At 33.7% G+C, this 27760-nt stretch overlaps 1 protein-coding gene across 1 annotated transcript in view; it reads right to left on the bottom strand.

Annotated features, from left to right (window-relative positions):
* HSPA4L (heat shock protein family A (Hsp70) member 4 like) overlaps positions 1-27760 on the bottom strand; it is a 52559-nt gene that overhangs the window by 16957 nt on the left and 7842 nt on the right. The window contains exons 2-14 of the mRNA XM_065904869.1: positions 22715-22772; positions 20840-20980; positions 18344-18466; positions 15990-16089; positions 15525-15658; positions 13544-13788; positions 13328-13404; positions 12521-12672; positions 11947-12053; positions 10394-10527; positions 8367-8566; positions 4128-4226; positions 77-214 (exon numbers count right to left, since the gene is read on the bottom strand). Of these exons, the coding sequence (XP_065760941.1) occupies positions 77-214; positions 4128-4226; positions 8367-8566; positions 10394-10527; positions 11947-12053; positions 12521-12672; positions 13328-13404; positions 13544-13788; positions 15525-15658; positions 15990-16089; positions 18344-18466; positions 20840-20980; positions 22715-22772 (1708 nt within the window). The remainder of the gene's footprint in view (positions 1-76; positions 215-4127; positions 4227-8366; positions 8567-10393; positions 10528-11946; positions 12054-12520; positions 12673-13327; positions 13405-13543; positions 13789-15524; positions 15659-15989; positions 16090-18343; positions 18467-20839; positions 20981-22714; positions 22773-27760) is intronic.

The raw sequence follows: 27760 nt of genomic DNA, 5'->3' as shown, positions 1-27760 counted from the left end.
ATTTGAGGGATAATTATTCTACAAAAATTTCAGAATACACTACCACCAATTTCAACATCAGTTCAGATTTATATACCTCATTTTCAATGTAGCTGTTGAGAAGATCTTGGCCCAGTTGTCTACATAGGCTACTCTGGATGGGTAGATCAATACTCTTGACTTTTCCTTTTTTAATGTTCTGGTTCAGTCGCTCTTGTTTCTCTGAGAGAGCAGACTGCAAAAGAAATGCAAGAGAAGTATAAGTTTCTCTAGCTTAAAAATAGATTTAAGAGACTGATTTCAGATGAAACAAAGTAAAATCAAAACTATTATCTTAAAAATATATTATTTTTAATATAAATATAATTTAAGTATAATTTATAATTTATAAATTTAGTATTTATAAATTTTTATAATTTATAACTTATAAATTTAATATAAACATAAATTAATATAAATATATCTTTAAAATATTATCTTAAAAACTATACCTTAAAATATTATTTTAATACTGATAGTATTTTACACTCTTGTATACACTAAATCTTTCTACATAAAAAATCCTGGGCTGGGAAACAAACTGAAACCACAATGAAATACCATTTCCTACCCACTAGGATGACTTATAATGAAAAAAAAAAAGAGGAAAATAAGAGATGGTGAATATATAGAGAAATTGGAATCCTTATACATTGTTGACAAGACAGAAAAATATGACAGCCATTTTGGAAAACAGGCAGTTCCTCAAATTGTAAACATAGAGATATCATATGACCCAGCAATTCCATTCCTGGGTATGAGCCCAAGAAAAATAAAAAATAAAAAATATACATCCACATAAAACCTGTATATGGTTGTTCAAAACAGCATTATTCATAAAAGTCAAGCAGTAGAAAAAATCCAAGAGTCCATTAGTTGATGAATGAATAAATGTGGTATCCATCTGTATGATACAATATTACTCAACCATAAAGGGGAATGAAGTACTGATATATCCTACAACCTGGATAAACCTTGAAAATATGCTTAGCAAAAAGAAGCCAGTCATTAAAGGATCACATACTGTATTGCTGTATTTATAGGAAATGTCTAGAACAGGCAAGTCTATAATTCAAAAATATTAGTGGCTGACTAGGGCTGGCAGGGGGAGGGTTGAGGGCGGAAATAAAGAGTTACTGCTAATGGGTACAGGGCTTCTCTTTGGAGTTGTAAAATTGTGATAATGATTACATAACTTGGTACATTAAAAACCTTTGAATTGCACTCTTAAATGGGAGGATTGCATGATATGTAAATTGTCTCAATAGAGCTGTTGAATAAAGACAAAACACTGAATAAAATAAAAAATTCAGAAAAATAGCTTTCAGGTTTTACATTACTTGAGAAACTAGGATTTAAAATCGAGTCTTTACAGCCTTTGGAAAAAAAATCTGTACAAACCATCACAGATTAAATTCTGTTCAGGTTAGAAAAATCTGTCAAAGATGATAGTTTAGAGCTGGAGCCAGCCATATTCATCTGGATGGTTGGTGCAGGGTATTTCTCCCTTCTCTTTTATCAGCACTCATTTTCTCAGTAAGATAATGACTCTTAATAATAAGAGCCATTTATCCCTTAAAACTTTACTTCCAAAAATATAATTTTTGCACTAAGAATGCTTTATGATTTGCAGCATGCACCACAGAGTGGTTAATTTTGAGGTGCTGCATTATTGCTAATTTAATTTTTCTTCATTTGTCCTATTCTAGTTTCTATTTTCTGAGATTTTAAGATTTTTAATGAGAAAAAAAAGTTAATGAAAAGACACAAAAAGACACAGCCACAGTAATAGTATACTGGTTTCCCTAGTGGCTGATGGTAAAGAATCTGCTTGCAATGCAGGAGACCCGGGTTCAACCCCTGGGTCAGAAAGATCCCCTGGAGAAGGAAATGGAAACCCACTCCCGTATTCTTGGCTAGAAAATCTCAGATAGGAAAAGAAGAAGTGATACTCTCGCTGTTTGCAGATGACATGATCCTCTACATAGAAAACCCTAAAGACTCTTCCAGAAAATTACTAGAGCTAATCAATGAATATAGTAAAGTTGCAGGATATAAAATTAACACACAGAAATCCCTTGCATTCCTATATACTAACAATGAAAAAACAGAAAGAGAAATTAAGGAAACAATACCATTCACCATTGCAACAAAAAGAATAAAATATTCAGGAGTATATCTACCTAAAGAAACAAAAGACCTATACACAGAAAACTATAAAACATTGATGAAAGAAATCAAAGAGGACACAAACAGATGGAGAAACATACCGTGTTCATGGATTGGAAGAATCAATATTGTCAAAATGGCTATTCTACCCTAAGCAATCTATAGATTCAATGCAATCCCTATCAAGTTTCCAACGGTATTTTTCACAGAACTACAACAAATAATTTCACAATTTGTATGGAAATACAAAAAACCTCAAATAGCCAAAGTAATCTTGAGAAAGAAGAATGGAACTGGAGGAATCAACCTGCCTGACTTCAGACTCTACTACAAAGCCACAGTCATCAAGACAGTATGGTACTGGCACAAAGACAGAAATATAGATCAATGGAACAGAATAGAAAGCCCAGAGATAAATCCACGAACCTATGGACACCTTATCTTTGACAAAGGAGGCAAGGATATACAATGGAAAAAAGACAATCTCTTTAACAAGTGGTGCTGGGAAAACTGGTCAACCACTTGTAAAAGAATGAAACTAGAACACTTTCTAACACCACACACAAAAATAAACTCAAAATGGATTAAAGATCTACATGTAAGACCAGAAACTATAAAACTTCTAGAGGAGAACATAGGCAAAACACTCTCCGACATAAATCACAGCAAGATCTTCTATGACCCGCCTCCCAGAATATTGGAAATAAAAGCAAAAATAAACAAACGGGACCTAATGAAAATTAAAAGCTTTTGCACAACAAAGGAAACTATAAGTAAGGTGAAAAGACAGCCCTCAGACTGGGAGAAAATAATAGCAAATGAGGAAACAGACAAAGGATTAATCTCAAAAATATACAAGCAACTCCTGAAGCTCAATTCCAGAAAAATAAATGACCCAATCAAAAAATGGGCCAAAGAACTAAACAGACATTTCTCCAAAGAAGACATACAGATGGCTAACAAACACATGAAAAGATGCTCAACATCACTCATTATCAGAGAAATGCAAATCAAAACCACAATGAGGTACCATTACACGCCAGTCAGGATGGCTGCTATCCAAAAGTCTACAAGCAATAAATGCTGGAGAGGGTGTGGAGAAACGGGAACCCTCTTACACTGTTGGTGGGAATGCAAACTAGTACAGCCACTATGGAAAACAGAATGGAGATTTCTTAAAAAACTGGAAATAGAACTACCATATGACCCAGCAATCCCACTTCTGGGCATACACACTGAGGAAACCAGATCTGAAAGAGACACGTGCACCCCAATGTTCATCGCAGCACTGTTTGTAATAGCCAGGACATGGAAGCAACCTAGATGCCCATCAGCAGATGAATGGATAAGGAAGCTGTGGTACATATACACCATGGAATATTACTCAGCCATTAAAAAGAATTCATTTGAATCAGTTCTAATGAGATGGATGAAACTGGAGCCCATTATACAGAGTGAAGTAAGCCAGAAAGATAAAGATCATTACAGCATACTAACACATATATACGGAATTTAGAAAGATGGTAACGATGGCCCTATATGCAGGGCAGAAGAAGAGACGCAGAAGTACAGAACAGACTTTTGAACTCTGTGGGAGAAGGTGAGGGTGGGATGTTTCGAAAGAACAGCATGTATATCATCTGTGGTGAAACAGACCACCAGCCCAGGTGGGAAGCATGAGTTAAGTGCTCAGGCCTGGTGCTCTGGGAAGACCCAGAGGAATCGGGTGGAGAGGGAGGTGGGATGGGGGACCAGGATGGGGAATACGTGTAACTCTATGGCTGATTCATATCAATGTATGACAAAACCCACTGAAAAAAAATAAAATAAAATAAATAAAAAAAGAAAATCCCATGGACAGAGGAGCGGCAAGCTACTATCCATGGTGTTGCAGAGTCGGACACGACTGAGCTATTAAGCACAGTAATAGTAGAACAAACCTTTGTTTTGGTTCCTGTATGGTCAATTTCTTCCTCTGGAGTGTGTTCAGCATGACATTTTTGATGACCTCCTTCTTCTTGGTCAACCTGCATTTTGTCCTGCAAAGAAAATGAGTAACTGACAATATCTCTAGTTGCTTTTTCTTTCTTTTTTCTGTTTTTGGTAATGAACAGCATCTTAGAGTTCAAGCCTGTTTTCACATGTGTGAAGATGGTAAAGTAGAAGCTCACTGTTTCTGAAATGGGAGTAACTATTAATATAAATACTCAGGTTGACAGTAAGTAAAATGAAAAGAGCTATTTGATACTATGAAAATAAATCTTGTTTTTCACCTGTGACCAGATAACTACAAATAAATGGAAAATTGTTCTTAAGTCAAATTCACAAACCAAGATTGACCAAAAAAAAGAATGTTAAACCTGACACAAAAAATGTTCATAAAGAACTTAATGTGGGAAAATAAACTGAAAAAGATATAAAATTTATGTATTACACATAAATTCAATTGTATTTTTAAAATCTAGGAAAATACCCAAATACATAAAAACTGTCAAAGTAGATGTCTCTGAATTATCAAATGTAAACTTTTAAGGTTTTTTTTTTTTTTAAATCTAAAAGACAAATTTCCAACCCATAAGACTGCCAAAATGGACTCCCAACTTGGCAAAAAAAATCACAAGTATTAGGTTTTTCTGGTCTTCCTTAATCTTACCCACCACTATCCTCCTAAAAGGAAGAAAGTTTGGCACTCAGGAATCAGGATAATTTAGGTGTTCAGATATACATGGAGTTAAGCATTATTACATATAATGTCCATAAAGTTATCTTGCCTAATGCTTATTTGTGCCAAAGAGAAAAACATGTTAGAACACAACTTATAGCAGTGTTCTTTGTTAAGTAAAGAACTGAAATTCCATCCCCACTGCTCCCTGCCCTATCACCTGCCAACTATGTAATTTTCCCAACCTTATGATGAAGAAGAGGTGAAAAAAGTGTTATAGTGCCATGTTAGGGTAATGTAGATAGACAACAGATACATTATTAACTATTTCATGTAATACTAAGAAAACAATGTTGCTAGTTAAGGCCAAAATACTTCATCACTTGGCATTTTAAATTTAGTACTTATATATATTCCTATCTCTAAAAATATATATAAATCAATCAATACGTTAAGGTATTTCTAAAACTTTTTCACATGCATAACCCAACTCATCTAAATCACATAATTCAGTTAATGATGTCTGAATTGTTCTATACATATTTGTCCTCTGTGCTATCAAGAGCATTAGTGGCCCAGTCATTTGTTTAAAAATTGCTCCAGTATCATCTCTAAGTTTTCTTATAAGCCACTGATACCTACGCTACAAATTTTATGATTTTTTTTTTCTGTATTTTACCAGAAGGAATCAGTAGATTATATTCAGACAACAACCAAGACTAATATTCCTTTCGTGAATGGTCCTTATACAATTTAATGTCAAGGGGGTGCAACTGCCAACTCATGCCATGAGGAGTAATAATCAAGTTCATACATGTAAAGATGATGAGAACTTTTCATGATTACTGCCACACACAACAGTGAATGTAAAATATCATTTGTACAATCCATCCCAATTTCAGGTATATTAATAAGGGGGAACTTGTACATCTTAGTAGTTGATCTGAGAGTAATTTGGTAATCTTTTAAAATACTTATAAGAAGGTTCATAGGAATATTATGCCTAGTGGGAAAGTTAATGAAAGCGCCTCTAGAATTGGCTTCCTGATTTTAAGCTTCATGAGGGTTGAGACTGTTTTTCTAATCACTGCTATATCTAAACACAAAATTTAGGTACTTCTAGCTATTTGCCAAATAAATAAAAAGCACTTAAAAATAAAATCTAGTATTATCTAATCTGTCCTGTGATCTACCTTCTCAACCTCTTTTTCTTGTCACTCTCCCCTTTTCTATATCTTTTATTAAAAGCTATCCTCCCCTCAGGGCCTTTATACTTATTTTTCCCTTTGTCTGGACGCCTACCTGCACCTGGCTCCTTACTCTGCCTTTTCATCTTTCACGCTAGCTTTCCTCTTCCCTCCTCACAGGTGGCTGTCCTCATTACTTAATTTAGACTATGCATCTCCTACTATTAATTTCCTTTATATGATATCCTGTTACTTCTTGCCTGTCCTTTTCCATTAGAATGTAAGTGACAGACCTTCTTTATCCTGCTGACCACTGTATCTTCAGTGCCTAGAACAGTACCTGGTACATATAAGTAATCAGACATTTTGAATTAAAAAGTAGATAAAAAGATAACCTAAGTGGTCAACAGTTGAGGAACAGTTAAATTATGGTATGATAGTCTCTTTGATCCTTCACTGTGTAATGAAGCCTAAGTTGTGATACCTTCCTAATATGTCCAGAAAGTAATAAATACCTAGAAGAAAAGTGTTCATTTTCTGAGACATCTTTTTACTGTTCTGAAGAAAAGCTGGCAATCTATGCTATGGTTTCTCAGGAAAATTGAAGATATCTTAATTTTTAATGAAAACAATGAGGCCCATAAAATAATTTCTCATAAACTAACTTGCGTGCAAAGAAAAAAAACCACCAACCAACCCAGTGCTGCTCACTGATCCATACCTAGGTTTCACCTGCCAGCAATGTCAGCAACCAGGGAGCAGCAAAAACGACCTTACTGTCCTCTCATGTTCTCCTCTAAAGCTTAAATAATTGGCTTCCAGGGTCTACTTCAAATTTACTCACATTTTTTTTGGGGGGGGGGAAGGGAGAGACTGCTTAATAATAGTATTTAAACCTTAAGCTTTTAAACTTCTTGATACAGAATTAAAGAAAAAAGTCCTAGAGAGAAACACTAAGCAAGACAGTACACAGGATGTTATCTACACAGCAGAAAACAAGAATAAGGAAATAAACTACAATTTATTCAACATGGGTTATATTGGCTAAGGTAGAGACTTAAAAGGAGATGATAAATGTGAATGTGCTCTCCAACAATGCTAACTATATGACCCATAATGTCAGTTACCTTTTTTTTGTCCCTTGATTATATAAATTACGGAAGATATGCTCAGGAACATCTCACTCAACTGGAAGAAATACTTTCTATGGAACACCAAGTACCTGGAAATATTCTCTAGTAAGCCAAAAACACTCTTGTAAGCAAGTCAATCTCTGAGTGCCCAAAGCAGATGCTATAAATTCATGCATTTTATACACAGGTGAGTTTTTTAAGTACACATTCAGAAGTCATCCTAAAGGGCTGGCTAACTGGATTTCAAGCCCACATTCAAACAGAAGCAGCATATAAAACATGCAAGAGGTAGATAATGGGTGCCACAATCTTCTTGTTTTTAGTGCCCAGGATTCACTAACATCACACAGAGAAAACTCAAGGTCTAAAACATTACACAGACTTTTTAGAAAAAGAGGTGAAGTCAAACAGCTGTAAAAGAACTTATTCCAAAAAGCATACAGAATGCTTTCAATTTTAGTAAAACTAAATCTTAATGGATTAAATTTACACATCTACCATAGTTGTTGTAAATCATAATTAAGAAAATTAACTTTTCAATTTATTATTCTTACATTTATTTATGAAACTTGACTATCTTTACTAACATATTAGGACAGTATTTCCTTCTCCTTAATTCAAGGAAGGGAGGATGTAACAGGAAAATAATACATGTGAAGAAAAATGAAAGAAAATGCCATGGTTCTTAAATGAAGTAGCGGCAGAATTCTGATCATTCTGAAAGAAAAGATTTTACAGTAATTTTTAGTAAAAACAGACAAAAACACAACTTTTAAAAATGGGAGAAACCATCTTGAAATTTAAAATGTTAAAATCTACTCTTAACATGCACAAATATATGAAAAATCTAGGGCAGATTATGGGGCAGATTTCAAATTATGGTTTGAAAAAAATCCAACCAAAGTCTTTAAAATAACTTACAAATACTATACATAAAAAGAAGAAAACTTTATGTAATGGAATATATTACACTTTGTCTTAAGACTCTTTCACTGACACTAAGCCAATGCAACATTAGAGTCACATTAACTCTTTCATAAAGAAACTATTAAGAATCTATTGCAATGTTACTGAATGTACAGCACATTTTTCTCTTCAGACAGAACTGAGTGACTGAACACACACACACAAACAGTTATAATTAAGACACTGTATATATTATTAGAGGAGCCTTTTAAAAATAGAATTTCTACATACCACATCATCTTTGCTTTCATTCTTAAAAGAAGTTTCTGTCTCCATAGGAACATCACTGTGATCCCCTTCTACATTTTGCTTCTCAATTACAGATGCGCTAGCCACACTGAAGATTCCATGGATATTAATACGAACTTTAACCTTAACTTTGGAACTATCACCATCAGACTGTGGGAAAACATTCTGAATAGTAAAGTTCCCTTAAGGAAAAAAGAACTTTGATCAGAACACAGGCCTCAGATTAACTCATTCAATTCATTCATTCAATAATTTTACTATCATTTTCACATGTTGGCCAAAAAAAAAAAATTTTTATCATCATATTCTGATTATTGTGGGGCATGCATTTCCCCCAATCACCTTTTTTTTTATATAATAAACCTGGTATAAATAAAAACTCAAAAGGTTGTAAAGCAATTGTCCTTCAACTAAATATAAATTTTAAATAAAAGACTCAAAAGGTTAAACCACCTGCCCCCAAGTCATCAGTGACAGGAAAAAGGAGAGTTAAAGATCTTAATCAAGGACAATCTGACTGAAGGCAATATCACTTTTAAGTTTTACAATATTGCCACACTAAAACCAAAATAGCAAAATTCAATTTCCGAACTTTAAAACCAAATACATATTACCTGTTTGTTATAAATTGTGCAAATCATTATCATTTTGGTAATTCACAAAGCAATTTAAATTTTCTTTTCCTGGAACTTGCCTATAGCAAAATTGCTAAGCTATACAGTCACTACTACCTACTAAGTTTACATTACTTTTTTCACTTTAAGAAATCTGGCGTTTTAGGGCTTCTTTGGTGGCTCAGTGGTAAAGAATCTACCTGCCAATGTAGACGACATGGGTTTGATACCTGTTCTGGGGCAATCCCAGTAAGAAAAAAAGAAATCTGATATTTTACTTTTTAGAAAAAAATCTCAAATATATAATGTTGTCCATGGTAAAGAGAGAAAACTAGGCAGAAAAGTTGTATATAAAATTCTGGTTTTTATAGGTTGAATTGTGACCACCCCGCTTGCCCCAATGCATATGTTGAAGGCCTACTCTCCAGTAACCTCACGAACTGACCTTATTTGGAGACAGTGTCTTTACAAAGTAATCAAGTTAAAGTGAAGTTATTGGGTGGGGTCTAATTCAATGACTTGGTGTCCTTATTTGGAGATGGATACACATAAGAGGAGAAGGACACATAAGCATGATGATGGCCATCTATGAACCAAAGACAAACGCCTGGAATGGATCCTTTCCTCACAGCCCTCAGAAGGAATCAATCCCACCAACACCTTAATTTTGAATGTTCCAGTCTCCAGAACTGTGAGACAGTACATTTCTATTGTTGAAATATCTAGTTTGTGGTGCTTTATTACAGAAGCCCTAGAAAATGAATACCATTTTCAATAGTTACTTCTACAGTTTTAAATAATGTACTTGAAATATTAATACTGTCCTCATTTTAATCTATCAAGAAAAGTAGCACATATAGAAAATTTTAAAATTTTATATTCTTTTAAATGATACAAATCATACTTTTTTGGTGTCTTCTAAAAAGATAACTCAGCTGAAATGGATATTAGTCTCCCAGTTCCACTTTCGTATTAATCCAGTAATACTCATTCTATCTGTTGCCCATGGGTCAAACCAGTAATACTCATTCTAGTTGTTGCCAGTATGTCGAACACGAGTTTAAAGTCACAATATGTAGTCAGTCGGACAGCACTGACTACATATTCAAGTTTATTGATTAGTTTTTTCATTAAAAAATAACCCTCATCCAACCTCTCAAGCCAATTACAGAGCATTTTAAATACAGATGTTAAAATGAATTAAAAATATTCAAACCTGCTGTTATCCAGAAATGAAACTCTAAGCACCAAAAAGTGCATGTTTAGAAAAAAGTATGACTATCTTTGTTTAAAAATCCGGCGCTGGGTTAGCTGAAATGTTAATTTGTTTCCTTGATTCAAATACTGTAAGAGGATAAATTTTATGAAAAAAAAAAAAATTGGGAGTTTTCTTACCAATTCTTGGATCTGGATAAGGCACTTCATGTAAATTAGTATAAAATGCTTCTAGCTCAAATGGTTCTTTCTTGTGGAAAGTAATGACTTTTGAGAATGGGGCAGGATGGTTCTTACAGAATACTTCGCATTCCCTAAAATGGAGTGGGAAAGAAAACAGTTAAACAAAGAGCTTCCTACGAACCTAACGACAGAATCCATCTCGTTTTTAATTCGTAAGCAGCAATTTTAAAGACCTCTGCACAAATGTTAAGAAAAAGAATTATTGGTTTTGCTACAAATAAACATACAATGAATTTTGACAGGTTTATGTCTCAAAGTTTTAGAATGCCTGTCATAGTAACAGATAATTCTCTCCTACTAAAATGGGAAAAATTACCTTAGAGGAGGTATATTTTAAGGCCAATTTATAGGGAATTTTGTTGTTGTTCACATCTGAGAACCAAATTCTGTCGACAGTTTCCAAAATACTTATCTTATGTAACCCTTTTTATTCTAGCTCCCTTAAAAGTACTTTTAACTGGAAATAATTTCAAACTCATAGAAAGGTGCAAAAATAAAACAAGGATAAGGAACACCTGTGTATCTTTTACCTAAATTTGTTACTGTTTTAACCCATTTATTTCATCATTTTGAGTACACACACACACTGCTGTATGTATACATTTTTTTTCTGAACAAGCTGTGGGTATTACATACATGATGGCTCTTCACCTAAAAATTTTTAAAAGTATTCTTCCTAACTTAAGGGACATTCTCTAATATAACCATAGTACAGCTATCAACTTTATAAACTTTAATACTTTAATCTATAAACCAAATTCCAAGTTTTTCAGTTGATGTAACTAAATGCCCTTTATAGTATTTTCTCTTCCCTAGTACAGAAAGCTTTAAAAGCTACAAAAGCAATTCTTATTTTTTAAACAGTATAACAGAAATGACTTATAACTACTGTTTATAGTGACCCAGAAACTCACTCTTTATTATTATGTATACCATCATCCGGAGAAGGCAATGGCACCCCATTCCAGTACTCTTGCCTGGAAAATCCCATGGACAGAAGAACCTGGTGGGCTGCAGTCCATGGGGTCGCCACGAGTTGGGCACGATTGAGCGACTTTACTTTCACTTTTCACTTTCCTGCATTGGAGAAGGAAATGGCAACCCACTCCAGTGTTCTTGCCTGGAGAATCCCAGGGACGGGGGAGTCTGATGGGCTGCCGTCTATGGGGCCGCACAGAGTCGGACACAACTGGAGCGACTTAGCAGCAGCAGCTACTATCCACGAAATTTTACAAGCAAGAATACTTTTTATATTTCTATACTATGATTTATATTTGAAACTGAGAATGTTTTACTTTTATAATAAAATATTAACTAAAAAGATGCCATTCTTGGTTTACAGATCTATTGTGTTTTTATATTCTCCTTGTTTCTTAATACTATTTTAAAGTGTTTGGCAAGTTTAAGGAGTATAAATTCCTCTAATTTAGAAAAGAGGTTCAATTTCTTATTTATGATAAGCTCTAACCAAGGCTTTAAAAGTAACTTACCCAGTTCCATCTTCAAAAGAGGTCTTCCATCTTAATGTGATTGAATAGGGAACAATGTCTGTTATGGAAAATTCGCGCACTTTAAATGCAGGTGAGAGAATCGCACACTGAAAATAAGAAGGACACCGTATTTAAACCAAAAAACACCAAACATACCCCATGCTACCATGATTGCTCAACAAAGTTGCTATAATAAAACTGTTCCATTTAAAAAATTTCTGGGTTTTTGGTAATAACTAGGTAAAATTTTAAAGTGTTAGAGCATTCTTTCTGTAACTTTACAAAAACGGATGTAAAATATTTTTTAATCTCAAAAAAATAATTTTAAATAGGAATAATCATAAGAATTCATAAAATTTAAGTGTCTTTCAGTGTAATTACTGACATACAGTCCTATGATAGTTTAAAAACAAATGGGATAGACATAACTTTTATTTATCAGGAATAATTTCAATTTAATTTTAGCTTATTGTTGAGTGGTTGGACCAGATAATAAATTAAAAAGTTGAGGCCTATCACCATATTTCTGGCAAAATATACATTCTAAAATTTAAAAAAAGACTAATAATCACACCTGTAATGCACATCCTCTTGCAACAGCTTCATCAGCATTTAATGTGGTACTTATGTCTTTAAGAAAGAATTTAGTGATTTGCTCTTTCACAGCAGGAATTCGTGTTGCTCCCCCTACAATTTCTATACTACTTATGTCTTCACGTTGTAAGTCTGGAAAACAAAATGTTTCAAAAATTAAGACAGTCTTTATAAAAAATGTGAACAGTAGACTCTGGAAAGTACTTTTTTAAAGAAATGAATTTTTTAATTTACTCAGAACAAGGTAGAACAAAAAGAAAATAAAAATAAATTTGGAAAAAAGCAAAATTTAATAGATATTAATTGTCCACACATCAGGCACTGTACTTGGTCTAGATGATGAAGTGACCACAAAACAGACAAGCACCTCATGGACTTCAAAGAAACTGTTCAGAGTCCTTCATTCTTTCTAACTTCTACCTCACAAATCCCCATAGGAACTAGTTTTTAATTGATCACGAAAAACCTTAACAAAAAACAGTCATGTTCTCACTTCTACTTCTGATCAATCTTTAAAAACTTACTTATAAAAATACCTTAAAATATAATTAGCATTAGTTTTATGATGTAAACAGTATGGGCCAGGACGAGTTCTCATAAACTCTGATGTCTAGTGGCCCTTGTCTTATGAATAAAGAATGAGTTATAAACTCCTTATCTAAAATAAGAAATACTAATCTTCAAAAAAAAAAAACACATGAATTTTTTATTGCTTTTACAATTTTCTACCCCATTAAAGTAACACCATGGTACACTTTCCATGGTTAGTTCAGTAACTTTCACTTACTAGCTTGTTCCATTACTGCTTTTAATGGTGGTTCAACTCTGGCTAAGAGGGAAGCACATAATTGTTCAAATTGAGCCCTGTGGGAAATGAAATAAAAGTCATTATTTGGGGGTATAAAAATTGAGCATCTCTTCTGAAATAACAGAATGAAAAAAATTAGACATGATCCAAACATAAAATGAGGAAACACTTTTCAATTGAAAACATACATAGTACCTGTTCATTTTACTAGAAACATCAAGGTCATTCATGAAACACTCAATGTTCAGTGGAAGATCTGATGCATTTGCACTCATTAGCTTCTTTAGTTTTTCACATTCCTGATATAAACGCAACAAGGCCCGAGAGTTTTCTTTGACATTTATCTTATATTTTGTCTTGAACTCTTCACAGAAGTAGTCTACTAAAACCTCATCAAAGTTCCTGCCACCCAAATATGGATCAAAGGTAGTAGACAAGACCTGTTTAATTGAAAAACCAGAACTGAATTTTCAGAAATATTACATGCTTTCAAAAACTAAACTGCCTTGAGAAAGCCTTTTAAAATTCAAAGAACTTGTCAAAAATCATAGGCATGCCAAATTTGGAATCACTTATATTAATTATCATATTTAGCCAACATATTTATCCATTCTGAATTATCTACTTTATAGATCTATATATCTATGTGAGAAAGTAACTTTAATTCTGAGATAGTTAAGTTGCAATGACTAAAAATTCATTATCCCATATCCTTTGGTTTTACAACAGCATTGAACAGATTGGCCAAAAACCAAGTTTAAGAGAGCAAAGAAAGAGTCCTAAGTATGTAACCAAAGACAAAACAGCCAAGAGGAGCCAATCCAAAGATTAAATATAAAATATTTTAATTGATCAAACATGGAACTCTGCTCAGTGTTATGTGATAGCCTGGGTGGGAGAGGAGTTTGAGGGAGAAATGATAAATATTTATGTATGGCTGAGTCCCTTCAGTGTTCACCCCAAACTATCACAACATTGTTAATTGGCTATACTCCAATATAAAATAAAAAGTGCTTTAAAAAAATTTTTTTTAATATTTTACAAATTTACAAATCAAGAATTGCTGCCCCCATTCCCCTAAAAAGCCAGACTATTTTTATAAACATATAGCAGGAACAAAAGAGCATGTAAGGAACCAAAAAATAAAATTAAAAAAAAATGAAAAGGAGAGACAAGAATTTAATAAGCTTATTGAACAACTGGCCTCAGCTAAGCAGTCTAATAGAAAAGGAGCAGAAAAGTCACACACTTCAATGATATAGCTCTTGAAAACCATAGAGCCAAGACATCTAGTCTATCTCCCTGTGGCAGAGGGTAAAAATAACTAGTTATAATAACTACTGCCAGAAAGTAGAGCTCCACATGGTGTGATTCAGCCTTTTTCATAAAGGTGGGTGGTGGAATAGTGGTAAACATCAGTAGGATGTGAGCATAGACTGATTGGGATGTCATCCCACAGATTAACATGGAGAATCAATGGACAGATTCCTATATTCACTATGAGTAATTTCCCTTTAACTTTCTGATTACAAGGATGTTGATATAGTAATATAAACTTCAACACAAAAGGCTCTAAAAGGTTCTGGGTAACCCAAAGCATTTAATCTTCTGAGCAAATTCTATACATGTGTATAATAGGGACAGAAAGTGTGTGTAAGTCTGGGTAAGATAATTAATGTAGAAATGAATATAAAACCAAACAAAGGCTATAAGAAGATAAGCGCGGAGAGGTAAACAACACCCACTGTAGAAAATTTTGATTAGGATTCCTGGATAGAAAGGTTTCTAAAGACAATGGGAATCATTTTAGAAAATGTTTCCTATGTACGTTTATAAATATGTAATTTATGCTCCCTGATAGGTGACAAACACCTCAACACTAATAAAAAATAGCTAACACACAATAACTGCAATATGGTGTTCCAAGTATCTTATAAACTTTAATTCATTTCATCCTCAAAAATTCTATGAGATACTTACTGATAATATCCTCAGGTGAGAAGCCTGAGAGTTGGAGAGGTTACATAACTTGCTCAAAGTTCACAGGTTTTTTTTTTTTTCTTACAGTTTTTAAGTGGCAGAACCAGGGTTTAAATCCATGCGTTAGGGTTCTCGATTTAGCCTTATATGCTCTTAACCACTAAAATTAAATATAGCAAATCATTTATTTACTTACTTTAAGTTTTCCTTTGTTAAAAGCACAAACCGAGACCTGGTAGGCAGAATGTCCCATATCAATAAATATTACATTTCTTGGTTTCTCATCTAATGGAGGAAGATCTTGTTTATAAATTCCATATGCTAGTGCAACTATGCAAGAACAAAGAATGAGATTAACTCCAGGAAAGCAATTGCTTGGAAAACAATAAATAAGTAATGTTGATACTACATTTTAGTTAGCTTCAAAGTAAAATAGTTTTTGATAATTTGGTTAATGTTTTTTCTACCCTATAATGTTAATGACTCAAGAGTCAATGTAAGACATGTTTAATCTCTGCCAAAATGCTCTACTCCAAAATGATAAGCTTATAACATATCAGGACATAACAGAGTTATTAAAAAAATAAACACTTTGTACTAATTAGAAAAAAACTATAATAATATTTTAATGACAGTGATTTTCAAATTGCAAACTGCTCACCTGCAGTAGTTTCATTCATTAACCTTAAACAATTTAAACCTGCAACTTGGGCTGCAGCCATCACAGATCTTCTCTCAGCATCAGTGAAAAAGCTAGGAATCTGGTATTGCGAAACAATAATTAAGTGTATTAGTTCATTGTAATACATTATACTTAAACATTTCATCAACTGAAAATGAAAATAATTACACCAAAACTTATGTAAAGTAATAAATGGTGTTCCAATAAATGAGAAAAAAATCCTGTTTTTTGTTTCAGGTTGTGCTTAGTCGCTCAGTTGTGTGCGATTCTCTGTGACCCCATGGACTGTTGCCAGGCTCCTCCGATCATGGGGATTCTCCAGGCAAGAATACTGGAGTGGGTTGCCATGTCCCCTTCCAAGGGATCTTCCCAACACAGGGATTGAACCCAGATCTCCCGCATTGCAGGCAGATTATTGTCTGAAGTAAGTACCAGGGAAGCCCCCCCACCTTTTTTTCTTTAAGGTTGGCAATTGCTATATCAAAAGTTTTGACCTAAAGTATGAACACAAATTTAAAGCAATTAGTAAAATAGAGTAATACTGTAGCATTTCAAAAATATGTTAATCTAAATCCATCTCATGTTGGTCTATTCTATAAAAATACATATTTGTTTATATTTAATAATAAAACATTAACAACCCAAGAGTCTGTTAAAATGAGATTTGTTAAATATGTTATATCCACATAAAGAAATTTGATGTGGATGTTAGAATCAGATCGATCTGAACTGTCATGGAATAGTATCTTTATTACATTAAAAAAAAAAGGGGGTGCACATATAGCATGATTTCATTTTTGTGTGTATGTACTACTAGAAGAATACACTCCCAAATGTTTACAATGGTTATATTTCAAAGGGAGGGCAAACTATATTGCAGGGGACTTAGGATGAGCATGTGTTTCTTTATAAATCACCAAAAAACATTATGTTTCTATTAAAAATAAATTCATAATTTAAAACATAATTAAGATTACATATACTTAGTATTATCAAAGTAAGAAGCACTTTCCTTTGGTCTACAGATTTATAAAAAACAGTACATTCGTGTACAAAATGCTTTGGGGTTCTTCCAATTTCAAGTTAACTGCTTTTTGAATTTAGAAATTTCATTTAATAGATAATCACACTAAAAGAACTTGAATTTTGACAAGTCAGTATATCCTGATTTTGGTACTATTCTCCTGGTACAAATGTACATTATAAGCTATGATTCACTTAATATTCACTGAGAATTTATGTACCAGGTACTTTTTTTAGCCATTAGGGATAGGACAGTACATAAAACAGAGAAAAATTCCCCTTATATAGCTCACATGGGCTTATTGCACTAATTACAAAGTTAACAGTGGCCAAGAAATTCACAATGCCATATTCTGATACTAATTTCTGACATAATTACTAAATTCACTGAAGAGTTCATAATATTCTATTCTTCTGATGACATGAGGCTTGAACTTCTGTAGCCAAGTTTAACAGTACTAAGAATATATTCACATTTAGGTGACAACATACAACTTAAAACCTAGTTATCAATATATAGTGGGATCTCAAGAAATAAAAGTGTAAATGATTAAATGTTTTGTTAAGAATCCTTAAAAGACAGATCTTTTCTTTCTGAAAAATACTGCATGATCTAACCTATAGATGGAATCTGACGAAGTCAAATTCATAGGATAAAATAAAATGGTGGTTACCAGGGATAGGAAAGTGGGGGAAATCAGAAGCCAATGGTCAAAGTGTATAAAATTTTATTTATGTAGAATAAGTTTTAGAAATCTAATGTTAGCAATGGTTACAGTTAATAATACTGTATTATATGCTGAAATTTGCTAAGAAAGTAGATCTCAGGTACTCCTGCCAAACAAACACAAAAAAGGTAACTATAGGAGATAGATTATTAATTTGTTTGACTACAGTGATCATTTTCATCATGTATATCAAAGCACTTTCTTTCCTGAAAGAAAAAGGATCTTTTCTTTCAGATACAGAATATACATAATCTCCAATTTCCAACTGGGCATTTTCAACCTTTGATGTAAGTGTTAAGGTTCCCTGAAGCTTGGATGTTTAAGTACCACCTAGAAAGATTCTTAAGGGTAATGGCAGGTACAGCAATCACCAATTAATCACATACATTAATTTTTTTTTAAAGATTAGCTAATTATCACAATTAACTTATGGGAAACTCAATCCTGAACTTCACCAAATGAAATTTTTTAACATAAAAGTAAAAATTGGAAGTTATTTACTAGATAATGGGAGAAAAATATTTCACATTAATACACTGGAAAATATGATTCAAGAGTGTTCAGGACTGAGGTAAAACTTACTGAAATCACACAGTCAGCCACTGGTTTCTTCAAAGCATTTTCTGAAGTCTCTTTAAGCTTAGCCAACAGCATCCCAGTAACCTGCTCAATTGCAAAAGGTCTTTCTTCTTCTAGGTATCGCACCTGAAGCCCAAGTGGAGATATTTAATAAGAGTCATTTATTCATCTAGTATTTAACGAAAAAGGCAGAGTCCTTACACAATGAACTTATATAGCAAAAAGATGGCTCTAGTATCATCATATATCATCTCTGAAGTTCCAGTGCCTTACCCATAGTATTACAACCAAAAAATCCTCAAGAGTGTCTTTACCTGCTCCAGATCCCCATCTCCCACAAAAGCAAGTTTTATCATTTACTATTCTTCTTGTAAGCAAATAACGGGAAAGAGCAAATTATCTTTCTTTTGGAAGTTAGAACTCTCCTTGGGCTTAAAATGAAAGCTTTAGTAATACAGTTTTGTGAAAAGAAAATGAGAACACAGGAAAAAATTATTATTTAAAAAAAGAAATTTTATATACATTACTCCAAGGCTTCAGGGGATAATTAAACATTAGAGATGCATACACAGAATTTTTAAAACTTAAAAAATTACAATTTCATACACAGGTTTGACTAGCTTGAATTTAAGCACATAAAATGAAACTTTACAGTGCTTCTTGACTAAGGAATACTATGCTTTATTCAAATAAGCAAACTCTTTCATAATGACAATCACAATATTTATAAGCAATACAAAGTTAACTTAGAACCCATACAGTAACTACAACTAATTTACAGAAGAAAAGGCTATGTCTTTCATCTTTGTATCCCCAAGAGCAAATAATTTTATACTAAAACACTGAACTTTGGAAGAGCTTTAAACAACTTCTCAGGCAGTACAATGTATGTATTTATTTAACTGTGTAAATATGAATAATGATATAAAATTTACTATGAAACAGACTTAAATTTGATATCCATTTGTTCCCAAATCAATTTACAGGTAAGTTCAAAACCAAGTATTACATGAAATTACATGAAGTTTAAACACAAGAAGAAATCAAGCACACCAAAATAAGGGAAAATGAATCAAGTACCATGTGTCTTAGTTTGATTATAGGAGGCACAACAATAATTTTTTTGAGAATAAAACACTTTAGTTTAGAATAAAACTGTTCCACACAGTCATTAACTGGAAGTTATCATATCTAAAGGTCATGTAAACATTACTCTTTATCACATTTATTGCTATCATAACCCATTAGCTTTCTAGTCAGTACCTCTTGATCCACAAATTTCACCTAAAATATGACTTCCCAATTTTCAATTTGTCCTTAATCTCTTATCATGTCTTCTTTGAACTACTGTTAAGTCTCATGTCTCATTACAATTCATCATCCATCCTGTAGTCAGAACCCTCTTCTAAACATGGAAATATGTGCACCTTAAAACATATATATCAATTTGAAAATCAGCTACTAAAATTTTTAGCTGTGAGATTATAAATCTTATTGCATAAAGTTTACCCTTCTGAATTATACAATTAAGTGGTTTTACTATGTTCAAAGTTGTATACTGATTACCACTCATTGTAGTACATTTTCATCACCTTAAAAACAGTGTCCCATTAGTAGCAGCAGCAGTAGAGATACCCATTCCTAACAATTAAGATACCCTTAATTCCTAACAACCATATGTCTATTTTCTGTGTCTACTGATTTGCACTGATTCTGGAGAGCCACACAAAAGAAATCACAAAATATGTGACCTTTTATATGTTTTTTCCCCCAGTTAGCATGTTTTCTAGGTACTTTCTTTTTATGGTCAAATAATACATGCCACTGGATAACTATACCACATTTTGTTCATATGCTCATCAGCTGGTAGACACTTGGGTTGTTCCCACTTCTTGGCTATTATAATATTATTATGAACATTAGTGTACAAATTTTTGTGTGCACAAGTAGTTCAATTCTCTTATGTATATATACCTCCTAGGTAGAACTGCTAAGTCATATAATCTATCTATTTTGGGGTATTCTGTTAGTTTTTGTTAACCAATCTAAAATTTTCTGTCTCAGGATGTAGAAGTAAAAACCTAGAATCTATCTGTTACTTGGAAGAAGAGTTTGCTTTAATACTCCTAATACAAGATTCTTCTAAATTAGAGCAAACTCATTATAGCAGTTAACATACTTTGGGGTCTATTTTTCTAAATCACATACGCCTCTGCCTTTGTCCCTTAAAAATGGTTCACCTCGAAAAGTTCTCCAACAATAATACCTTTTTCTTTACAATAAAAGTATTTGGATGAAAAAGATCACTATTTTAAGTCAGATTTTTTTTTTTTGCATACACTAAAGCACACTACAAAAACTGCCTGTTTCTTGGCATGTATGTATTTCACCTAAAGGAAAAAAGTTAAAATATTTTTAAAGTATTTAAAAATAGGCAATATTACTGCTTTTGGTTTTTTAATTTGAACAAATGCTTGCATTCTGGGAATATACACTTACCTTAACACCTGCACTTCCATTTGGCATCTTCTGCAGCTCATAGGGAAGCCTGATCCTTTCAGTTTGCACAATAGGATCGTCAAAAGATCGCCCATGAAGTTTTTTGAAACCATGAATTGTATTTCTTACATTCGTGACTATCTGTTGGCAGTAAACACTTTTATCAATTACTGAATTAATGCAAAGTAAACTACCCTAGTATTTGAGAATCACCAAGTCTCCTTATCCTATACATCTGTAAAAGTTAAGAATTACACACTATCATTTAATTATCTGATTTCTAATTGACAGGAGTCCCTTGGACAGCAAGGATATCAAACCAGTCATCCGAAAGGAAATCAACCGTGAATATTTATCGGAAGGACTGATGCTAAAGCTGAAGCTCCAATACTTTAGCCACCTGATATGAAGAGCCAACTTATTGGAAAAGATGCTGATGCTGGGAAAGACTGAGGGCAGGAGGAGAAGGGGGCGACAGAGGATGAGATGGTTGGATGGCATCTACTCAATGGATATGTGCTTGAGCAAACTCCAGGAGACAAATAAGGACAGGGAAGCCTGGCGTGCTGCAGTCCATGGGGTCACAAAGAGTGAGACACAACAAGCAACTGAACAAACTGATAGAAACCACTATCTCCTACCCCTGGAATGTTAAAATCAAAATTAATTGTCTTTTAAAAAGAACAAAACTTCAAAACTTCTCAAATACAATGAAAATCTATCAACAACTCAATTATTTGGTTTTCTTCAAGACTTTTAGGCTAATGAATTAGTATCTTTGATTTCTTTCCACTTTCATTTGTGTTTTTATTAATATTTAAACTATGTCTTTTATCACCCTGTTTTTCTTTTACACTAAATATCTTCTGTGTCCTAGGCTAGTAAATTAAAAATCCTTCCATATAGCATGGTGCTAAGTTAATGTGTCTTCATTTGTAAATAGCATGTATTTTGGCAAAGTAGTTTTTTCTTTAACTAGAACATGTAGTTGTTGCCCTCTTAGTGACCTTAAATTATAAGATGAGAACTGCAGGGATGCTGAATTACTATGTTGATCTCTTTAGCTTTTTAGGAAAAATAACTTCTAGTTTGCTTCCTTCAGGACTCTAAGCCATACAATACCTTAGGAGATCAGCCGGAATATGAGAAGTAACCTTTAGTGAAGGGGTCATTTTGGCACAAACATTTGGTTATGTGCAGTATGAAAATGGAAAAGGAGGAAAAAAACATATTCACACTCATTTATTCCTGGATAAATGAGTCAATTATTTCTACAAAGTCATGAAAAAAAAATAGCTCAACTAAACAGTTATTTTGTAATAAAGAAAAGACCCAGATATATATTAAAATGTAAAAAATAATTGTTAAGGGCATTTGGTTCATGGCAATAAACAAAGTCTAAGAAAAATGAACGTGTAGCATGGGATGTTAAAGTGTATGTTTTATGCAAAAGGATTTCAGAAGCCTAGAAATATGAATACTTACAACAGATTCCATGTAAAGTGGCAGCCACAGAGAATTAACTCTGGAAACTAGTTTCTCCAATTTTTTCCACCTTCTTTAACAAAGACATCATTCACTTGTTGTAGAAGTATGTATTCTAGATAGCATATCTCTCATTAAAAGTGACCATACAAGGAAAACCTGATGCCATCTGATGGCATAACATAACCTCACAACTAATATTTTTAAAAAAATAAAATTCAAGAAATATTTTACAATCCAAAGCAAAATATATTTAGTAAGATACAAAGATATTAGGATCTGCCAACTTCTTTACTCTTTTTTCACTTTTAATTATATAAACTGGGAGCTTAGCTGCCATTATGAAGTTAATTCTTCCTGTAAGTAAAAACATCTACATTAACAACTCACCTGGCTCTTAGCTGCATTTCCAATGGCTCGTGTTCTTGATCCCAAAGATATACATGCTCTGAACAGGGAAAAAAGAAAAAGTGTTCCCAAGGTATTTTTATATTAATGTACTACTACTCTGCTTCTCTTTATACAAAAATGAATTTAAGGATGAATATAATCATGTAGTATTCAAAAAACAGGTTATTGAAATCAGAATTTTAAGTATTTTTAAACTTTCCTAAGTAATAGATTAGTTGTCAGAATAAAGGTTAAAATTTTTTAAAATGTGCTAATGGTTGGCAACACTATATGGGTCCCAAAATTATTTTATTGGTCCCCAAATTATTTTTCAAAATTTTCAGTAAGTCTATGACTTGGATCTAAATCCTGGCTCTGCCACTTAACAGCTGAGTAACCTTGTAGTATAACCATTATTTGCCTCAGCTTCCCATCTGGAAGACAGTGTTGATAATAATACCTACTCAGAGACGTGTGTGAGGATTTAGTGAGTGACTATAGGTAAATGATCTCTGGAATCAGAGATCAAATTGCCAACATCTGTTGGATCATTGAAAAAGCAAGAGAGTTCCAGAAAAACATCTACTTCTGCTTTAATGACTATGCCAAAGCCTTTGACTTTGTGGAAAATTCTTAAAGAGATGGTAATACCAGATCACCTGACCTGCATCTTATCTTAAGAAATCTGTATGCAGGTCAGGAAGCAACAGTTAGAACTGCTGGAACAACAGACTGGTTCCAAATAGGGAAAGGAGTATGTCAAAGCTGTATATTGTCACCCTGCTTATTTAACTTCTATGCAGAGTACATCATGAGAAACGCTGGACTGGATGAAGCACAAGCTGGAATCAAGACTGCTGGGAGAAATATCAATAACCTCAGATATGCAGATGACACCACCCTTATGGCAGAAAGCAAAGAAGAACTAAAGACCTCTTGATGAAAGTGAAAGAGGAGAGTGAAAAAGTTGACTTAAAGCTCAACATTCAGAAAACTAAGATCATGGCATCTGGTCCCATCACTTCATGGCGAATAGATGGAGAAACAGTGAGAGACTATTTCTTGGGCTCCAAAATCACTGCAGATGGTGACTGCAGCCATGAATTAAAAGACACTTACTCTTTGGAAGAAAGTTATGACCAACTCAGACAGCATATTAAAAAGCAGAGACATTACTTTGCCAAAGAAGGTCCATCTAGTCAAAGCTATGGTTTTTCCAGTAGTCATGTATGGATGTGAGAGTTGCACTATATAGAAAGCTGAGCACTGAAGAATTAATTGATGCTTCTGAATTGTAGTGTTGGAGAAGACTTTTGAGAGCCCCTTGGACTGCAAGGAGATCCAATCAGTCCATCCTAAAGTAAATCAATCCTGAATATTCATTGGAAGGACTGATGTTGAAGCTGAAACTCCAATACTTTGGCCACCTGATGTGAAAAACTGACTCATTTGAAAAGACCCTGATGCTGGGAAAGATTGAGGGCAGCAGCAGAAGGGGACGACAGAGGATGAGATGGTTGGATGGCATCACCGACTCAATGGACATGAGTTTGAGAAAACTCTGGGAGTTGGTGATGGACAGAAAGGCCTGGAATGCTGCAGTGCATGGGGTCGCAAAGAGTCGGACATGACTAAGCAACTGAACTGAACTGATAAGTACATGAACAATGTTGTTTTTATTACTGCATTTAAATGTATTAATAATTCTGCTTATAAAAGTGTAGAGTACCATTTTTATCAAAAAACCATTTCATGCTGTGATTCAAACAAATGTTTCCATGGTTTCAGTGTTAATTACAGGTTATAATTCAGTTGTAATTCATTCAATCAACAAATACTTACAGGCATTGTGTTTATACTAGCTACAATCCAATGTGTTTGGAGAATTTAGTCTATCAAAAAAATCAACATATAAAATTATGAATGATACCAGCAAAAAAAGAGAATAATCACTTGTAGATAAAAAGGTTTAGATTTCTTAAGACTTAAAAGAAAAGAAAGCATTTTAATATGTATCTGGTTTTATGGAAAAGGACATTACCAGAATATAGGTATGCCGTCTGTTCTCAATATAACAGCCTGAGTGATCCTCTTAAAGACAGGAAGTCCTCTGCTAAAAACCCTGGAATGGTGTCCTCTTTCCCCAACAGCCAATAAAGCCCATGGTTTGTGTTGTAGCTGCTCTACCCTGTAACTTCAATCTAGGCACAGAAGTCTCCTTGCTATTTCTACAGTAGGGCAAGCACATTTCTGCCTCAGGGCCTTTGTACATGCTATTCTCTCTGGGACACAGACCTTGAGCTCTCACTTCATGTCTCTGGCTCAAATATCAGCTTATTAGAAATACCTTTTCTATCTTACATAAACGACATTCTTGCTCCTCCTCAATGCACACATCTTCTGTTTCCTCAATTTTATTTTTTTTCCATAAATATATCACCATCTGATACAATCTCTTTTTTTAACTGACTATATCTCCACATTAGGCTGTGAACTCCGTGTGGGTAGATAATGTTGTCTCATTGCCTTGATGTTCAGTATCCAGTATGGTAGCCACTAGCTAGTAAAATTTAAATTGACTAAAATTAAAAATTCAGTCACATTTCAAGAGCTCAACAGCCAATTTTTGAGTGTTTCAGCTACATGTGGCTACTGTATTTGCAAAGAACAGAAAGTACATAGAACATATACTGTAGAAGAGGAAGTTCTACTGGACAGCACTGCTTTAGGTGTCTGGTACATAACCAAGGTACTTACTGAACGAATGGAAAAACGGCTCCTAAGGGTAATGCTCATTTGGAGACTAGGAAGAATGCAACTTCACTAGTTTCATAGGACATTTTGGTAGCTCTATCGGGACCAGATTATATAGTGTATTAAATGATATATTATAAATGTGAAATATATTTCATTAGGTTTTAAGAGCTCATTAAAAGCTTTTGAATAGCAGAAAGAACATTCCATGCTTTTATATATATATGTGTGTGTGTGTATATACATATATGTATATGTATTATATATATATAAACTGAAAAGGAAAGATCTCAGAACAGTGCTTTCCAAGGGCTGAACAAGATACTATTACATTGCAGACATTGGATTCTCAGTAAAGGCAAGCAGTTAAGTTCGTCAATTTAACAGATGAATGCTGAATAACTACTACATGTCTGGCACTCTGTTGGGTAGTAGAGCTATAATAATGAGGGGGAAAAAGTCAGACATCATATTGGCTCCCTTGGAACTTAACTGCTATATACTCACCCAAATGTACAAAGTAAACTAGATGGTACACAAATGAGAACACACGGCAATGAAAAGTCGATAATAACAGGAATTGACCTAAAAGAGGAGGATCAGAAAAGGCCTACCTGAGAAAATGATGAGATTTGAAAGAAAAGTAAATTTCTTTCACTAAGAAATTTATCATTTACTAAGAAATTTATAATTTATCATTTAAGAAATTTATCATTACTAAGTAAATGATAGATTCAACTAGGGGAGTGTTTGGCAGAGGTCATTTAGACTACAGTAATGGGAGTAGGGCTAGAAGTCATCAAAAATCTCATATCAGGAGAGTGGCAAGTGAGATAGAAGGAAAAGGAATTACGAGATTTTAGGAGCTAAAACTCAAAGAACTTGGTGATGAACTAGATCTTCAGAGAGCAAGAGGCGGCCACCAGACACACATGGCTATTACGCACATGAAATGCAGCTAGTCTGTATAAATAATGCATGCTAACTGACTACACCACTGGGGCCCCAGTGCGGCTGGTCTGAATTGAGATGTACTTACTTTAAGTATGAAACACCCTTATTAATTTAAAAACACTGATTACATGCTGAAATAAGGTTTCAAATATACTGAGTTAAATCAAGTATATTAAGATTAATTTTGTCTGTATTTTTAATGAAACTATTAGAATATTTTAAATTATGTACGTGGCTCACATACATTGTATTTATTTTTACTGAACAGTGCTGGAATAGGTAATAGGAAGAGGTAAGTAACAAGAATAATGTTCAGGTTTCCAGTTTGCATTGAAGGGTAGATAGTTGTGTCATGCAATAAGACCGAAAATGCCGTAAGAGGGACCTGTTTGGGGATGGGCCATCACAAGTTCTACTTTGGATATGTTGAGATTGAAGTGCCTTTGATACATCCAAGGAGATATTTATTTAGAACTAAATGTTAAATGTGATGAACTGATATACGATGAAATCCAAGTTATTTTTCTTTAATTGTGATCTGGTAAAAACAGGTAAATAGGATATATTAAGAACCAGTGGTTCAGGTGACACCTTCATTTTTCTTGGAAATAACTCCGTGATTCAACATAGTCTCTGCCAGAGTAGACTTTGCATGCCTGATACAGAAATCCACGTAGATGGTTGGTATTCCATTCTAAACTCATCAGAGAAAATATGGACTTGCCATCTCTTGGCCAGCTTTATAACCCATTTTGCTTTCAACTCCATTATCTGGATACACTTTTAATTTTTCAATACAAGGCTATTGTTACTTTAATGCACAGAAAATCTTAGGTTGATTCTCAAGAGTTTGACTTGTTAAAACACTTAGATCCAAGTAAGACTGATCAAACTATAATCATTTACTGCTGTATTCACTGTATGTGCTGTATTCAGTGCTGTATTCACTGAAATATGTTTTATTCCTTTATCTTTTCATAAAGAAAGCTACAGTTATCATCATCAGACATTCTCTTTAGGTTAAAAGCAGACAACTTGTAAAGTTCAAAAATTTAATGTTATAACTTGGAAATATCCAGTTTCAATACAGAGAAAATTCTCCTCACATACTGCACACATGCTAAGTTGCTTCAGTCTTATCTGACTCTGCGACCCCACGAACTGTAGCCCTCAAGACTCCTCTGTCCATGGCATTCTCTAAGCAAGAATACTAAAGTGGATTGCCATTTCCTTCTCCAGCTAAAGGTCCTTCTCACATACTAAAGGTCTTCACATTCCCTCCAATTTTTTCCCACCAAAAGATTCTAGAACACAGCCATTAAATAAATATCTGTCAAG

This window comes from Muntiacus reevesi, chromosome 13 (genome assembly GCF_963930625.1).
Source record: "Muntiacus reevesi chromosome 13, mMunRee1.1, whole genome shotgun sequence".
Classification (NCBI taxonomy): Eukaryota; Metazoa; Chordata; class Mammalia; order Artiodactyla; family Cervidae; genus Muntiacus; species Muntiacus reevesi.
Note: the sequence above shows the minus strand (reverse complement) of the source record. Positions and strands in the feature narration are given on the sequence as shown.